This window comes from Malus domestica, chromosome 02, assembly GCF_042453785.1.
Source record: "Malus domestica chromosome 02, GDT2T_hap1".
Taxonomy (NCBI): Eukaryota; Viridiplantae; Streptophyta; class Magnoliopsida; order Rosales; family Rosaceae; genus Malus; species Malus domestica.
This window is the reverse complement of record NC_091662.1, coordinates 3,164,086-3,183,085: the sequence shown is the minus strand read 5'-3', so window position 1 is coordinate 3,183,085 and position 19,000 is coordinate 3,164,086. Positions and strand designations below refer to the sequence as shown.

The following is a 19,000-nucleotide window of genomic DNA, read 5'->3' as shown; positions in this document are numbered from 1 at the left end:
ATTAAAAAAATTATTTGCTTCCTCTGCCCAACCCAAATTAATTCAAACAAAATTTGCACAACACAAATTAAGAGATCAAACCAATCTACACAATCCAAATAAGTGATCAAACCAAGCTAATCTTTTCCTGTTGGAAAAAGCAGCAGACACTTGGTAGAAAAGTGAGGTAACTTGTAGTGTACCTGTAATCAAACCTCTGTAATTCAGGTTGCCGATCAAATCACACCTGCTTTCTGAAATTCTGAAATATCTATCAAAATGAAATCCCACAAAATCAAACTTGAAAAACAAAAATACAAACCCTACTAATTCAAATAAGAAAAATGCACAGTTCCCATATGAAGAGCATGGTTCAAGTTAATGATTTGATTTAGGCATAGAATGCGATGGAAAATGATCCCAGCGGGATCATTTTTCTGGGGATTTCGGGATCCCGTGATCGTGACCGTTCATCGTATATCGTGCAGTTAATTTTTGTTAAGTACTATTTATATTTAATTTTAAATTTTATATTTCAAATGATTTTTTACTACACGATGAACGGCCACGATCACAAAATTTCCGGCGAGGATCCCTTTCCGAATGCAATAGCAACCTATCGATTTATATAAATTAAAAATATTTAAATATAAACTTTACAATAATATTTATAGTTATTCTCTAATGTAAGCAATTATTTTTGTTTAACAGAGTTCATTATTTTGTAAGCAATTATTTGTTTACAAATTCGAAAACGATTTATTCACTTAAGTTCCTAATCAGAATAACATAATCATTCACATTAATAAAGAACTTGGAAAATGGTATGGACCTCCAACTGTTGTTGGATTTCTGATTATTCTTTAGATTTAGAGCTGAGAGTAGTTGTTAAATTTATTAGGTTGAGCCATGAGGTACGTTGAATGATGGAATGCTTTGGCGGTGATAGGAACTTAAATTTTAATCATTGGCATGTATTTATAATCTATTTTTCTCTCTTTCCGAAAGCAGAAGTATATAATTTGTTTGAACTCTAGGAGTTTTCTTACAGGCAAAGGAATAGTTGGATAAGATAGAGAAATATCCCTCGCTAGATGAATTCAACAAATGTACAACTTAGCCTCTTATAAGTTTTGGACTGAGCCTATTTCATGTACTTTTACGCTAATTTGTCCGTTGTGTGTGGATTTTTCTTGATGCATCTGTTTAATGCAGTAGCTAATGAGATCAAGGCTTCCTTCTCTTTCTTCGAGATTGCTTTTTGCTCATATATATCATATTAGCTGCTCACTCTTTGTTGGCAGCACCAAATTGTTTATTTGGCCTGTCTCTCTAGTCTCTCCCCAAAACAGAACCAACCAAGTGTATTTCATGTCCGATACCGGCGACTTTCGGAACAATTGACTAGAATATCCAAGACCATGCATTTACATGCTCACTTAATTGGATTTTAGAGATTTTCGTAGCATCTGACATGTTCCGACTTCTAGTGACTGTAATTTTGTGTCACAGAATATGCTTCAAGACAATCTGAGATCAGCTGTGTACGGATCATTTGTTACATGTGATGATCCAAAAGGAATTGTTGGTTGTGGGATGACTAGAAAATCGTAGTGGTTCCCTGAAAACAGAGCAGAAGATGGAAAGTCGAAGAACTCGATAACCAAGTTTGGATCACAAGGCGGAGAAGGATGTTGTGATCACAGGGGAGTATCAGATCCCTTCATCTTTTCAGCTCATGGAAGTGTCCAGAGGGGCTCAGAAGCTGAACCGCACGATTGATTCCTAGTCGAATGGGATGAGGTTCGAATGGCAGCAGCCGAAAGACATTGCCAAAGACTTGTTCAAAGGAGCTCTTGATCTGCATGCTCTCTTGTCATGCTTGGCAAGTTGCAGGAAGCTTCACAGTACGATTCACTTGAACAAAAAACACATTTCTGTGACGGAATTTGAAAAACTGAGGCGTTTTGCTGATGGGTTTTTGAAGAGTGGAAATGAAGAGCTTAAGAAGGTGATCAGAGACAGCCATGTGAGGCAGAACCTGGTGGAAAATACAGAATCTTTCGAAATCAGTTGTAAGTCTTATTTGTCCCAAAATCTTTTTAGAAAATTTGTGCTCTTTTTTTTTTCCTGCCGTACAAATGTAACTTTAAGAAGCTAATGTAGTAATGTTCTTTTTATGCAGACCAAAAATGTTGTGGGTGAAGAGAGTGAGAAAAGAATTATTATGGACGATAAGAGTGACGCTTCCCCATTCAAAGCTGGTCTTGCAGACGAAAACCCTAAGGAAGAAGAAACAGATGCCTATGTATCTCACAGTGGAGGTATGGCCTTCTTGAATTGCAAGTATCTTAGTTTAAGTAATGTCCAGTGTTGACTATTAAGTACGGTTACGCTAGTAAAATGAGAACATGCATTTGTAGGGCAAGTATTTCTGTGAATTCGAGTGGTATTTCTTGAATCATTGGATGCTTGACTTGTATGGGTTTTTGTAATGCTGAAATGTTTCTGAATGCAATATATCTTCAAAATTCAAAACAATTACTTACTGGAAAAATCACAAGAATCTGAAAGAAATATGAAATGTTGACTTGCTGATGACGAAGCTAGCTGTGATCTGTAGACCAAGAACTCAGATATGTGATGATGAGGATGAGCTTGATGATGACGATGCATCACCGCCTTGATAGTGCCTCACCCTAGAACCAATCTGATGAGACTTAACCTAGACAGGTGATGCTTTCACTTCACAATTTTTGCCCTTTTCCATTCTGTCATCTGTAGTAATTCCCATTTGATTACTGGGATGATTATTATCAGATGCGTCATGGCTTGGTGCTGCCTCACCATAGAACCGAGGTGGATATGGGTCAAAAACATAACCAGCACCATGCAAATCATGCATGTTTTACTTTACAGGTTTGTCCCATACTAGATTAACTCCTGTTCTCTCCATTCTATCAGGATAATCACTGTCTCCAAAAATTACATCAACTTTATCCCCGCTTTGCAAATTGAGCTTATCGTTCGGTATATGTCCCTGCCAAAGATAATCACGCACATGTAATCTGATTGTGATGGTCTCCCGCAACTTAGTATGCTTGGTATTATTTATAATAGTAATGGCAAGAGTGGAAGAAAATTGGGAAATGCAGAACAGAGTCAGTCCTTCAAAATTACGATCATCACTAGGGGGAATATCAAAACTGACTTTATTGCCATCATTGACAAACTCAAACCAATCAGGAACATAACTCCAATGGAGGAAAATTCCACCGAGTCCGCAGGAAGTCCATCCCTACATATACAATAACAAGTGTCATATATATACATGCACATATGCGTTTGTGTGTGCATGCGCTCGATAGGAAGGCAATTAACTTAGGGGAGAGGGAGAGAGGGGAACCTGTAGGATGTTCTTCTTAAAATCAGCTGTGAGATTGGTGCAGTTACTCATATGAATCAATGTCATGGAGTTTAATGACTTATCCAGGCCTGGAACCTCAGTGAGTTTGCATGAATCACTTACATGCAGTTCTCTCATATTTGTCATTTCTGAAAAATTAGGCATTGTTTCCAATGCAGGGCAACCATTGGCATCCAGAAATTTCAAATTTGTTGGTAAGTCGGGGATTGTATGAAGAAACTTGCATTTACTTAACCGTAGAGTTTCAAGCTTTGAAAGACCACTGAAGCTTGGTAGGGTATGAAAGTCATTCCCTCCAAGATCCAAATATTGTAAAGAAATTAGACTCCCAATATCCTTGGGGACTCCATCATCATTTAATGCGCCCATTGTGTGACGAATGATATGAATGTTGGTGATTTGATCACCACTGAAGCTTGGCAGACCGTAAGCATATGAACGCTCACCACAAGGCGCTGCCATTAAAGATAAATGAGTGAGTTTCTTCAATCTTACTGTGGTATGTGGTAGTTGACTTATGGATGTCTCATCTGCTTTAAGTACTCTCAATGATTCCATCTCCCCTAAATCCTCATGCAGTTCTCTGAATCTGAATTGATAACAACCATTAAGAAGAACAGTCTCCACAGATTTCCACCTATAGAAATCCCTTGGAAGAGAAACAAGCTTGTGACATCCTTCAAGGTTCACCAAAGAGAGTCTTGTAAGATTACCAATGGAGGGGTGAATCTCTAACAAACTTATACAGCTATCCAATATCAACTCTTCAAGATTTGGGACTTGTGAAAAGTCCGGTGATGTAATTAGGAAACTGGAACCACTGAGATTAATGATTTTCAAGTTCTGAAGCGACTGTTGCAGAAAAGCAAAGAAAAATTAAAATTAATATCCAAAAGAAAGATGACATGAAAAAGAGAAGGAAATCCAAAAACAAAATAGAAACACAACATCATTTTGTGTAATTGATTGTACCTTGGAACCCTCCCAAACATTTACCAGACTGCTGCCGATCATCTCTAAAAACACTAGTTTATCTTGATTAAAAAAGTCATCCGGTATGGACTGCAAATGGCATCTATGCCAGCGCAACCATATTAACTCTTTGGGAAGATGTTCATATTCTCCATTGAGCTCTACGTTCTCGAGGTCAAGCAGTCTCAGTTTATTCATATGGGCAAATGCTTCTGTACTGAAACAACTAGACTTGTTAGGGAAATGTAGAGCAAGTCCTTCAACTTCTTCAGTTCCCTGTTAACAGAAAAAGGTTATAGTGGTAAGAAACGGATTATTTGCATATGTTTACCTGTATTACTATTCATTACACAAATTCACATACGATGAATATATGAAAGTACTATTGTTGGCTAGTTTAACATTCTTTGTGCAACCGCACATATTTACACATGAATGTTATTTAATGTATAATAGACATATGCATGGTTACATATATGCTTTTCTTGTACAATGCATTATGTCAAAATTAAATTGGGAATGTACTTACAGATTTCTTTGTTAATACATTGGTGACATCTTGAGGATTCCACAACCTACTCCATTTTTCAGGCTGACGAGGAGATTTTTCAGAAATGATTACTCTGGCCATTTCTTGAAGCAAATCATGCATATTCAACTTGTTGCGTTCAACAGTTACAAGGCATCGTTCACAGAGGACACTGATTCCTATTGTTGCAAAAAATTCACATTCATCTAATACTTTTGTGACATAGTCCCTGTCCTCTCCAATAAAGAAACAACATATGTCAAGGAATATAGCCTTCTGTGTCTCATCTAGCCCTTCAAAGCTTATTCTTAGTGGTTTTATTATTTTTCCTTCAGGAGTTGTTTTCAATTTCTTCAATTCACATTCCCACTCTGCAATGGGTCTTTTAACCAAAAAAGAACCTAAAACTTCGAGGGCTAGTGGCAAACCATCACAGTAAGAAACAAACTTTTCTGAGAGTTCAAGAAATCCTTCGTTAGGCCGTCGATTTCCAAAGGCATGCCAACTCAAGAGCTTTAGAGCTTCTTCTTTATTCAATTCCTGGGCCGGATATGTCTTGTTCACTTTCCCTTGCTTTAGTAAATGTTCATCTCGTGTCGTTATGATAATTCTACTTCCAGGACCAAACCATTTGTGATCTCCAGCTATTGCATTTAGTTGTTCCACTTCATCTATGTTGTCTATGATGACAAGTACCTTTCTATGTGAAAATTGATCTTCTATCAGACTGATACCTTTATCAACACTGCTTATTTCAGACTTCTCTTTCAAGACGTCAAAAATAAGTTTTTCTTGCAAGTAAGCCAGGCCATGTTTACTTGTATTGTCGCGAACGTCGGCAAGGAAACATTTGAACTTGAACTTATGATGAATTTTGTTAAAAATGGCTTTCGCAGCTGTTGTTTTACCTAATCCACCCATCCCCCAAATTCCAACCATGAGAACATCATCTGATCCATCACTTGAAAGATAAGTGATAATATCTTTAATCCGAGAATCGATTCCAACTTGGTGCTTGGCCACTGGTAATATGTTTATGGTCGAAAGCCAGTTCGTAATAACCTTGTCAATAATTTCTCTTATAACCGTTGCTTCGTGCCTGAAAATTGAATTCGTATTCATTAGTGGGACTCAATGAAGGCAAAGCAGGAGTTATCAGTACATAAACAAATTTCTTTCCTACACACACACACGCACACACTACCTGGCTGCTACTAGCATGTGATTTTGTGACCTAACTGAATAAAAGAAACAGTCATTCATTGATTTATAAAAGTTAGTTGTATTAATTAAGGAAACTGTTATTAACACTCTAAAAATCTTATTCTACACTTCTCACAAACATATTTTTTTTTCTAATTATAGAAAGTTGGTAAGGCTAGCCGACATTCACCTCTCCCAGACCCTGCGTAAAGCGGGAGCCTTGTGCACTGGGTACGACCTTTTTTTATAGAAAGTTGGGAGTGTAAAATGAGAGGTTAAGGTGTATTAATTAAGCACACTAATAAATGTTTGGCTTCTGTAAAATATTAATTAAGCATGTTAATTATAGGGGCATTTAGACTTAAGGACCTAAATAAGATTATTTTTTCATTATAACTAGGATACATTTATAAATCTAACTTTAGTCCCTGATTCTAAAACTCATTATCACGTCACATTAAATACCCTTGCACACTTTTATAAAGTCAAAGGACCAAAATCAGTATATTTAATCTTACACTCAACTTTAACGAAAAATAGATCTTATTTAGGGCTTATAATCTAATTTTCTATTAATTATATTTTAATTAATTAATATTAGAATGTCAGAAGATTACTTTAGTATCTCAAGACTTCATAAAAAATATTTGGATGTAAAAGCCCCTAAAACAAAAACAATTCAAATCTGACTGAACCAAATTCGCAGGCGTAATTTTGTAAAATGAGGATCCCTGACTGAACCAAATTCGCAGGCGTAATTTTGTAAAATGAGGATCCCTCTTGTTGTTAAAGGATTCCTCTATATATATGTGTGTGTGTGATTAATTAAAAGAACGAAAGTCATTATTAATTAAACTCCATTTACGGTTTGGTTTTATATGAGAGATTAAGGTGTATTAATTAAGCATGATCAATTATATGAGAGATTAAGTCATTTACTATAAACTTTCAGAGAATCACTTAAAATTCTAATTGAATACACCTTATATTTCAGAGAATCACTTAAAATCCTGATTGAATACCCCTAAATTCATTAAAAGAATTAAAATCCCTCAAAATCCCAATTGAATACATCCCTTAAGTCATTCACTATAATGTTTGAAAAGCAGGTGAATGATTACCTATTGTCAGTGATTTTAAGATGGCAGCCAGACAAATTTGCAGCTTCTGTAAGAGCCCATCTCCACTGCTTTACCTTTTCACGTGTCTTGCCATCTTTTTCTTCATGGATGTCCTTTTCGTGCTTCTGAAATGCTTCGGCAAAATCTCCATTTTGCTTCCTGACATGTGAAGGATCAACATGATAGAATATTGGAAAAACATCTCGCCCCAGTTTGTCTCTGCACTCCATGATCTTAACCAGCTCGTCAAGACACCAACTCGAATCTGCATACATCTTTGAGAAGACAATGATAGAGATCCTCGACTCTTCAATTCCCTGGTACAGTTCCTCTTTTATTTTTTTTTGTTCTTTTTAGATCGTCCTCATCGATATAAGCCTGGTATCCCCGGTCTTTGAATTGCGCGTGGAGGTGGCCGGTGAAGCCATTGCGCGTTTCGCCGCTGAAGCTCAAAAACACAGTGTAATTCCAGAGTTTTGACTTGGAGGAGGATGAAGAGGAGACTTCGTGGGCTGTCATGGCGGAATCCACCGTGATGGCACTGCAGTTGTTCATATCACGACCGAAAAAAATAATGATGAGATAGGGACTCTTCAACTACTTCACTACCATTTATGCGAAAAGGAAATTGATGGTCTCAAGAGAAAATATATGAAAGTCCCAGGTGAATGAGGGAAGAAACAACCGAAGTTAGAGCCCACCAAACATTGCCACCCACTCCCATTCATCTTGTCAAACTCCAGAAAAAATCACACACAAGCATCCAATATTTACATAATGGTTTTTAATTATCCTGTATGGAAAATCATTGAAAGCTAAACCCCACAAAACCCAAGCCTCCGGAACCCTAAACCATGATTGCGGAAATCATTGAGCAAAAAATCCTACAATTTGAGATTTCAAAGACAACTCACAAATCCAAGCCTCCCATCCCAAACCAAACGCTACCCAATTTACAGAGTACCATTAAAACATCTGAAACTTTAGAGGTACCTGGCGGGTCTGTTGAGCAAAATACAAGACTGATCGGAGGAAGACAGAGCGACGGCAAGACCTTCAGTCCCACGGTGAGGGCCGAAGGAAGCTGAAGCGGAGCCCAATTTTGGGGGGTCTTTTGAGATTTTCCCAATCAACTTCTGCAAACCCTCCATAATTCGAATGCTTCGAGAGAAAACGCAGAGAACCCAACCCAGAACGCTTTATCCTGTTCACAATTCAGAAACCCAATTAGCAATTCCAATCTTAAGGAGCAGGAGGAGGAGGAGGTGGAAGATTGCTCGAGGTAGCCCTGAGGGAAGTAGTAAACGGTTGCGGGTGGGCTCGGGTGGGGAGAAGGGGTGTGTCTGATTTGGGTTGGGGTCTACTCGGGTGGGAACGAGAAGATGCAGGGAAAGAGCGAGGAAAAGATGAAAGAACCTAGAAAGGAACATGAAAGGACAAAGACTATCCAAAAGATTCTTGAAAACTAAAGATGTTTTATTCACGTTGAAGAGAAGGCTCTTGTTTGCTTGTCAAGAATAAGAGGGTAGAAACAATTAAGATCTACCTTATTATACTTCCTCCTACATTAATTCCGAATCAATGATAATAAGATTCTCATTTAAATTTTTTCGCTTTATGTTTTTATTCCGCAACGTTGCAATTTAAATTTTTATTTTCGATATTACTCTTTAAAAATCAATTATACTAAAGTTCGACCAAATTCAATAATCTAATGATTATATAATAAAAAGAAGTAATAAGAAGATTCTATCAAAGTATGATTCTTTATGGACTCTCCGTCACCTCATGTTTTGTGCATAATTCTCATTCCAACATTATAAAATATTGTCCAGAATATGACGTGGCATAGACTTCATAAAGAGTCTTATTTTTTAAAGAATCTCCTTAACATTTTTTTATAATAAATAAACAAATCATGTTATTTGAGTAAAATCTGAAATTAATAAATATTAATTAATAATTAAACTAATTATTATTCAAAATAAAGCACCTTCAGTCCAGGCCCTAGGATGCGAAAGTGTTCATGTAACTCTACCGACACATAATGAGGCGGTGGAAAAACATGAGCCGCCTTTTGGAAGAAAAATAATAATAATAATAAAAGTGAAAAAGCATGAGTTGCTTTTTGAAGTAAAAAAACAAAAAAAGCAAAATAGGACCTGCTTTCCGGAAGAAAAAAAAATGGAAAAGTAAAGCAAGAGCTGCTTTTTGAAAAAATAAAAAATAAAAAAACAAAGTGGAAAACCAAAGCAGGAGCTGCTTTTTGAAAAAAAAAAAGTGGAAAAGAAAAGCAGCTTTATGAAAGGGAATTGGATCCTCTCCTGAGCACAATAAGCGGATTCTCCTGACCAACATACGTAAACCATTGAATTTTTATCCAACGATTACAAACAAAAAGGTCTATTTAAAGTTATATTAATTTAAATTGTTAGATGAAAATCCAATGACCTATGTGTGTTGATCAAAAAGATCTGCTCCTTGTGCCCAGGAGAGAATCCAATTCCTTATGAAAAAAACCCAAAGGAAGGATGTTCAGTGAAACACCACGACACCACAATCTAATCACTGGACGATTAAGATTGAAAATAAATAATTAGAATTCTCTCCCTTTCTATTTTTATCCTCTTATTTTTTTCTTACATTCTCTATTTTATATTTTTCTTTATATATAAAATTAATATAAAATATTGACGTGACTTAATTATGATCATTCAAATAGAAGGAGAGGAAAGAGGAGGAAAAAAAAAAGAGGAGAGAATCCTATTCCGAAAGTAAAACGGTAAAAATTTAACCGTTGATACTTACGAGAAGTTATTGATATTCTTAGGATTGTCTGAAAGTGTTCTTAAAATAACTATAAGCGGTTAATCATAGTCAACACTGAAAGTTGAATGACAGGACCAGATCAATCTTCATGTAGAAATATTGAAGGTAGAGAAAGTAGCGTTAGACTGATATAGTTTTGGCCAAGGAAGAAAATATCGATAATATCGCCGATATTATCGATTTTTTGAAGGTCCGAAATTTTTTTAACTATCCAAATTATTTTTGTCAAAATATCGATAATATCGTGATATTTTCAATATTATCGCGTCATAATACTAAAATATACTTAAATATGTTGAGAAAACTCAACACATACTTCACTTGATCATAGCCCAAAGGCCGAACAAGCTTGGATTTTCTCAGCAGGGGGGATGTGGGTTTTATAGGAAAATTTGCTTGCTCACTGCCCTCACATGGGCGATGTGGGACTCGCCCAATGGGAGAGAAAATCAGAATTTTCGGTCGAAAATTTACACCCACTTTAAACAGCCATAACTTTGTCAAAACTCAACGAAATCAAGCAAGACAAAAACGAAAGTTGTAGCCCTCAAAGAGACAAAGAGAATGGTACCTCACACGACGTCTGAATCGTCGTGGTTTGGCCGGAAAATTCCTCGAAAGTCACTGAGGTCGCCGGAAACTGGGTAAGATTCAAATGAGTATAACTTTTTCAATACTCAACGAAATTGAGTGAAACAAAAAGGAAAGTTGTACTACTCGACGAGACGAAGATATTGATACCTTGAACGCCGGCCAACTCGCCGTGGTTTGGCCGGAAATTGTCTCGAAAGCCACTGAGGTCGCCGGAAACTGGGTAAGATTCAAATGAGTATAACTTTTTCAATAAGCAACGAAATTGAGTGAAACAAAAAGGAAAGTTGGTGCCCTCGAAGAGACGAAGAGAATGGTACCTCACACGACGTCTGACTCGTTGTGGTTTGGCCGGAAATTGCCTCTAAATCCACTGAGGTCGCCGGAAACTGGGTAAGATTCAAATGAGTATAACTTTTTCAATACTCAACGAAATTGAGTGAAACAAAAAGGAAAGTTGTACTACTCGACGAGACGAAGAGATTGATACCTTGCACGCCGGCCAAAATTCAATTGACACACTCCTGGCTTCCAAAATTCAATTCTTTTACTTTATATAAACTTGAAAAAACATAATCGGCATCCAAATTAAAGTTTAGTCTTATTCAATGTATTGATTTTCAATCGTTAATTGATATACTATAATTTGGAACTTCAACGCCTAGACGCATGCTTATGTGTAAGAAATTTAAAGTGTCAAATTCGGCACATTATTCTTCATCATTTTATTCACTTCCTTTTTTTTTTTTTTTAATATCCTAAATAAAACCTCCAAATATTGTACTAATTAATTATATATAAATGATTATGGTGTGTTTAAACTTCTTTCATTAATTACTACATATTTTCTACACTCACAATGTTTGCCAGCTCGCTATATAATCAACTTAAATCAGTTAAATCCATCATGCAATGCATTTCCTTCCAATTTTTTGTGATAAACTAATAGATAATTGACTAAATAAACATCCTACAAAGTTTCATTAAAAATTTCCAAGTTTTTCTTACAATTTCGATGGTTTCCATGTAATTTTTATCGATATCGATATTATTCCGATATTTCCATCGATATTTCCGTGTTTTCGGACTACCGATATTTCCGATATTACCAATATTTTCTTCCTTGGTTTTGGCACATGACTGGCAGGGCAAGGAAAAGATGGATGGAGCAATGCCAAGGCACTCAAGATAATATCTAGATATAAACAAGAACACCTACGTGTCCTCCACTCGCATCCCAATCCAATATCCCACCTTTTTGCTTTCTCCTTGCCTTTTGCTAGCAAGTGGCTACTTTCTTTCTTCTGAATTTTCTTATTAATTGGGGTTTAAACCCTCCAGAATAACTTATTAATTAGCACCACTTGCTTATAATACTCTTAATATGCCCATTTTTATGAGAAATTTTTCAATGTGCCAAAAACACAATCTGATACACTAAGTATTAACATAAGTGGTTGAAATTGTTTTTTCAAGTGTCAAACTAATTGTATTATGATATTTGTATAATAACATATGACGTTTCATGCCGTGCTTCGAACACATTGAAAACTTTCCATTATTGGTTCATATACAGTTGCAAAAAGAAAATAAAAATGTTAGAAAGACTATCTTTTTAGACTACTAGTAAAAAGACCTACGCGATGCTGCGGGTTTTAAAACTATTAGACATAACAAAACAGGTGGTGCAAAGTTGTAATGAATAATTTGTAACGAACAGTTTCTTGACATGATCATGCCTCGTAAATAATATTCAACAGCATATGTACAACTCAAACTAAATTTATTAATTTAAAAAATTATTTGCTCCCTCTGCCCAACAAAAATTAATTCAAACAAAATTTGCACAACACAAATTAAGAGATCAAACCAAATATACACAATCCAAATAAGAGATCAAACCAAGCTACACTTTTCCTTTCGGAAAAAGCAGCAGACTCCTGGTAGAAAGGTGAGGTGATTTGTAGTGTACCTGTAATCGGACCTCTATCAATCAGGTTGGCCTTAATTGATCAAACCTCTGAAATTCTGAATATCTATTAAAATGAAATCACACAAAATCAAATTTGAAAAACAAACATACAAGCCCTACTAATTCAAATAAGAAAAACGCACAGTTCCCAAATAAAGAGCATGGTTCAAGTTAGTGATTTGATTTAGGCACAGAATACAATTGTAACCTATCGATTTATATAAATTAAAAATATTTAAATATACACTTTACAATAATATTTATAGTTATTTTCTACTGTAAGCAATTCTTTTTGTTTAATAGAGTTCATTATTTTGAAAGCAATTATTTGTTTACAAATCGAATCAGAATAACATAAACATTCACATTAACAAAGAACTTGGAAAATGGTATGGACCTCCAACTGTTTACATCTTCCCATCTTGTCTAAAAATAAACACCACATATGGGTTCTTCCACTGGATGATATCCATTTTTAGACCTACCACTTCACCCAACAGATGGGTTCCTACACTAACAGTATAAATAAAAAAATGGAAGGACATATAACATACCCAAAAAATAACAGTGGTGTTCCAATTGCTGCCAAATCTGAGATTTATGAACTGGGGTAGCAAAACACAAAATGCCCTTTTAAACACGAAAGCCTTGACAAAGCACTGCAACTCACCACAAATCCAAAATAAAAACTTAAATACAGCTATTATAAAATGTACCTGAATTCCATAAAATTTGTTTCACAATGATCTGAAGACAGCCCGCTCCCAAACCGCGCTACAGATTCGCCAGAAATCCAGCGACAACTCCGGAATCCCAAACGGCAAAAGAAACAAATACTATGAAGTTTTGGCCCGCCAATTGCAAGTTTAAGAACCCTAGAAACGAATTTTATGACTTTCCACAAAACTCCCAGAACCCTAGTTCTACAGCTAGCTTTACAGAGGAACACAACTTCCCTCAAAACGGAGAGCGCAAACAAAATCCCTTAAAAACGAAAATCAGGTTCTGTTTGGTGAATATTTTATGAAATAAGGAACGAAAGATTCGAGAGCAATAGAGGATTCAAGAAAAACAGAGGGCGAAAGGAAGACATGAAAAGCACAGATGAAGCAAAAGGTAAAGCGAACAAGAAGGCACGGTCGAAGTACAGAGATGAATAATGAAAAACGCGAGGCCAACATGGGCAAAAATGACTTTCCACTGTAGAGAAACTGAAACATTGAGGTCAACAAAGAAGAAACCAAGGGCAGTTTTCTCCCCTTCATTGTTAATAAACTGTGGTGAGAAAACTGAGTTTTAGTTTATATAATTTAATAAATCAAATGAAATAATCGTTGATGGTTGAATTTTATTTTTAATGATTTAAAAAAATCTAATTCTTCACATTTCTCTTAATCTTAACGGACAATATTGCATGAAGGAATTACTTCTCTTCGTATACTGGTGAGTGAAGAGTCGTTCACATTAGGAAGCGATTATTAACAACATACTGCTGGGTGGGAGGGAGGATGCAGGGAAGAATTAGCACCACTTGTTTATAATACTTCCAGAATAAATATTAATTGGGGTTTAATCCTTCCAGAATAAATATTAATTAGCACCACTTGTTTATAATACTCATAATGTACCCACTTTTATGAGAAGTTTTTTAGTATGCCAAAAGTACGGTTTGATATACTAACTATCAAATAAGTGGATGAAATTGTTTTTTTTAAGTGTCAAACCAATTGTATTATGACACTTGTATGATAACATATGACGTTTCATGATGTGCTTCGAACACGTTGAAAAACTCTCCAGTGCTGGTTCATATACAATTGCAAAAAGAAAATCAAAATGTTATAGAGACCATCCTTTTAAATTAATAGCAAAAGGGCCCGCGTGATACCGTAAGTTTTAAAACTATAAGACATAACAAAAACAGTTGGTGCAAAGTTGTAATAAATACTTTGTAACAAACAGTTTCTTGAGATGTTCATGCTTCGGTAAATAATATTCAGCAGCACATGTATAAACCAAACTAAATTTATTAATTTAAAAAATTATTTGCTTCCTCGGCCCAACCCAAATTAATTAAAACAAAATTTGCACAGCAAAAATTAAGAGATCAAACCAAATCTGTACAATTCAAATACGAGATCAAACCAAGCTAATCTTTTCCTTTTGGAAAAAGCAGCAGACTCTTGCTAGAAAAGTGAGGTAATTTGCAGTGTATCCGTAATCAGACCTCTGTAATTCAGGTTGGCTTTAATTGATCAAATCACATCTGCTTTATGAAATTCTGAAATATCTTTCAAAATGAAATCACAAAAATCAAATTTGGAAAACAAAAATACAAACCCTACTAATTCAAATAAGAAAAACGAAGAGTTTCCAAATACAGAGCATGGTTCAAGTTAGTGATTTGATTTAGACACATAATGCAATAGCAACCTATCGATTTATATAAACTAAAAATATTTAAATACATACTTCAATAATGTTTATAGTTATTCTCTCTACCGTAAGCAATTATTTTTGTTTAACAAAGTTCATTATTTTGTAAGCAATTATTTGTTTACAAATTTGTATTGAACATGCCATTTATGAAATTCAAACTTAAAACTTCTCATTTTTTTAAACAATTGATATTTTCTACACAAACTGGTGGGGGATGGGGGTGGGGGTTGGGGGTTGGGGGTGGGGGTTGGGGGTTGGGGGTTGGGGGTGGGGTTAGCCTCATACTGAGCTAAAAATAATGTGGTTCAAATTCGCCTTTGGCGAAAATTGAACCTAAAACCTCACTTATCAGTACAGAGAAATATCACTAGATCATAATACTAAGGAGGGTGTATTCAATTGGGATTTTAAGGGATTTTAATTCTTTTAATGAATCTAGGGGTATTCAATCAGGATTTTAAGTGATTCTCTGAAATTCTAGGTGTATTCAATTAGAATTTTAAAATAGTTTATTAAAATCCTTAGAAATCCAGGTGTATTCAATTAAGATTTTAAAGAAGTTTATAACATTCCAGGTGTATTCAATTAGAAATTGATTTTAAAGAATTTGAGAAAGTTGAGGAATTAGAGGGAATTGGAGAGATTTCGTAGTGTATTTTAAGTATCCATAAATCTCACCTCTTTCCATGAGATTTCGAGGGAATTGAATCAAAATTTTATATGGAATCTCTACAAATCAATTAAACTCCATAAAAATCCATGGATTTATAAATCCATTAAAATCTCTCACATTCTCAATTGAATACACTCCCCTAAATGACAAAACCTTTCATTTATAAATGAAAAAAACTACCAATAGACGTTAATTTTGGTGCACTGGCCCTCATTCTCACAAAAGGAGGAACCAATACACCCTAAAAAAATTTAAAAAAACCCAACTACGACGCCGTTTCATGACCTATTGGGGAGTCTGGGACTGTACCGTACATTTGACGTTTTCTGTTGCAAAATTCAGAAAACCCCCAAAATCAAACTACGCGGCAAACTGGAACAAAAAATATGGAGGGGAGTTCCGGCGCCGCTTCCGACGCCGCAATCGAAACCCTAAGAACCAGAGGATGGTGCTTCGGCGACTTCGAACAAGTGGAGGAGAAGATCCTGATCCACCCCGCCTTGTCCTACGACACGCGTACGGTGGTGAACTCAGTGGAAGCCGAGCTCACCAACATGAACCTTAAATCCATCTCCGCCCATGCCCGACCCGCATACGCTCCTAAGGTCCTCTCACCTCCTCGGCCCCAAAGTCCTCCAGGTAAATCACAAAATAGATAAAGAGAAAGAAAAATGTGGCTTTCCTTTGTGTTTTGTTATCAAATGGCTTGGGTAAGGGACGTTGCTAAAAGCAGTATGGAGGATTTTTCGAGGAATTTGAGTCGTCGGCGGCTTTTGATGCCTGACGATCCCTGACGACGGCCACAGCTGTGGAGTACTCTCATACCCCGGCAATCCCTGACCACGTCGTTCCTGAAACTAAGGTACTTTCTGCTTCTTGATGCCTGCTCAATACTCATCTGGTGTTTTATATTGAATAAGCTAGAGATTTATTTGATTGTCACTTTTTGGATTTTGTATATGTTCAGTTTAGTATTCAAACTGGTACGAAATTGAGCTAGATTATGGAAAACAACGGAAACTCACACTTTCGTAGAACTTAGTGATGAACACTGTGTGCTCCGTCTTCGTTTATGCAATCTTGAAGTGAATCCACATCCAGTAGGAAAATTAATAATTTCGTTTATTTTGTATCCCATATGGGACATTAGCTCAACACTGCACTGGAAGACCCCGACAAAGTTTTTAATTTTGACAATTATTATGAGTACTTTTTTCATGAAACTCAAAATGAATTTCACAAGAAGTTTTATGGGTCTCTCTAGTCCCACTTTCTTAAGTGATTCAGGGAAAACAGGTGCATAGATAAAGGTCGCATTTTGAGTTAACTGAACATCTTTTGTTTGTCCTACTTTTTGATCGGGAGGTCTGTTTGGAAGGTAAAGTTACTGTACGTAACGGAATAGTTTGTTTGAGTCCTAAAGTTGTGACTGTGTTGGGAGGTGTTGTTCAATCACTTTACGAAGAATGGCAGATGAATACAAAATATTCCGAGTTTTCACGTTCATCTTTAAGGATTTCACAGGAAAGTGATGGTAACGGCCCCTCTCCATTTGAGAAGTTGCAAGTTGGGGCAGCTAAAAGTCGGTTTCCTGAGCAGGACAAGTTTTCACGTCAGTATTCTTGAGCTATTGATTTCATAATATTAGTTTATGTCTTTTAACATAATGTTAAACCACTCATTATTGCTATTGCATGCATATCTCATGGGCAAGATGCAATCATTGGCAGATTACTCTGATGTTAGCTCCAAGAGTAGTGAGCCTATTGCCAGAATTACTGAGGGTAGACCAGTTGGAAGACAGTGGAATCTTCAATTGAAAGCAAATGATGAGGATAAATTTTATAAAAAAAGTGAGACAGGTAACACTCGTAAGGCAGATTCCTTTGATGAAAGAACTCAAGATAAAAGAAGGTGGATTTTCATTCGTGTCCAAATTGTAGCTTTTTATTAAATTTTACTATTATCCTATGCTGCATCCGGGTTTTGTGTAGTTTTAAGCTTAATTTAAAAAAAAAGTGAGACAGATAACACTCGTAAGGCAGATTCTCTTGATGAAGAACCCAAGACAAAAGAAGGTGGATTTTCATTTGTGTCCAACTTGTAGCTTGTTATTAAATTTTACTATTATCCTATGCGGCATCCGGGTTTTGTGTAGTATTAAGCTTAATTTTATGTCATCTAGTTGTGGGGAAGGGGTCGAGAAGAGACTGGTGTTTTTACACTTCGATTTGTTCACTAATTATTTCCAGTGGTGCGTATATAGTTGTAGATGGGGCAGGTGTAAGGTGGCAGAATCAAACTTGAATCATTTGAATGGAGGGAAAACCAAATTTCTGCTAAGTTTTGTCTGTATCAACATCGACAATCATGTAAAATGGAATTATACTTGAATCATACAAGAAACACATTTAGTTAACTTATATATTATAAATGTTCTACATTTTTTACTTTGTAATTTAATGCTGATGTATTATGGCTTCCACAAAAATTGAAGCTGTCCCTGTTCAAAACCAAGCAGCCGCACAAAAGCTTCTTAAAAAAATGAGTCATCAAAACCGGGATGACATGCATTCAAGAGGCAGACAGTTTGGGGGAAAGAGGAGGATTACTTGACTTTTGTCATTTCTTTTATTCTCATCATGCTTTACTCTATTAGGTAAATTTTGTACTTGAGATGAATATGGTGATGGTGAAACCGTAGCTTCATTTTGAATTTTGGTGGTTTAGCTACATTTGCACTGATTTGCTGAACAAGAGTTTTTTCTCATTTTGTTGTAATTATAGATATTCTCTTTGTAAGCCAGATAGAGTTTGTTACCCCAACAAAGATCTGTCTCTTTTTTTTTTTTTTTTTTTTCAATTGAAATCCTACAAAGATATCAAAGCTATATTTGATGATTTCATGTTTTTTTTCAAAACTTTGTGACATCTTAATTTGATGGTGTTTACAGAAGGGCACAACATGGGCTGGGGTTTGATCTTAACAGAAACAGCTCTACGATGTTACAAACAACTTCCGTCTGCAGTTTTGGAGAATCCAACAAGACTATTTTTTGATCGTGCAAACGAGTTCATCAACTTCAAAGGTAGTAGAAAGGTAATAGATCTTCTACTAAAATGTAGAGTCAATTTTCTGCTAACATGTCAGGGCAAGTCCAGATTAATGAAAACGTAGTAGAAACTATAAATTGACTGGCATCTTGAGGCTGTCATTGATTTTCTGGAATATGTGGTGGAAGCAGGGCAAGTATTTGTGCGCATT

General features: G+C 35.8%; 1 protein-coding gene, 1 long non-coding RNA gene and 1 pseudogene across 2 annotated transcripts; 2 read left to right on the top strand and 1 right to left on the bottom strand.

The window, feature by feature from the left end:
- The first annotated feature begins 978 nt into the window (after positions 1 to 978).
- LOC139188411 (uncharacterized) lies at positions 979 to 2,732 on the top strand. The gene is made up of 2 exons (XR_011571820.1): positions 979 to 2,054; positions 2,165 to 2,732. It is a non-coding gene; the product is annotated as an uncharacterized lncRNA (long non-coding RNA).
- On the bottom strand, positions 2,466 to 13,861 carry LOC103406735 (disease resistance protein RPV1-like; annotated as a pseudogene).
- A 3,183-nt stretch (positions 13,862 to 17,044) lies between these two features.
- LOC114827537 (uncharacterized) lies at positions 17,045 to 18,964 on the top strand. Its single transcript, XM_070805735.1, has 3 exons — positions 17,045 to 17,347; positions 17,466 to 17,597; positions 18,690 to 18,964. Exons 1-3 carry the CDS (start codon positions 17,209 to 17,211, stop codon positions 18,911 to 18,913), a joined length of 495 nt encoding a protein of 164 aa, XP_070661836.1. The 5' UTR covers positions 17,045 to 17,208; the 3' UTR covers positions 18,914 to 18,964.
- Positions 18,965 to 19,000: the final 36 nt, after the last annotated feature.

Coding starts and splice junctions, on each gene's coding strand:
- LOC114827537 (XM_070805735.1), top strand. CDS start 17,209: ATGAATACAAAATATTCCGAGTTTTCACGTTCATCTTTAAGGATTTCA. Junction 17,348..17,465: donor TGAGCAGGACAAGTTTTCAC/GTCAGTATTCTT, acceptor AATCATTGGCAG/ATTACTCTGATGTTAGCTCC. Junction 17,598..18,689: donor TTATAAAAAAAGTGAGACAG/GTAACACTCGTA, acceptor TGGTGTTTACAG/AAGGGCACAACATGGGCTGG.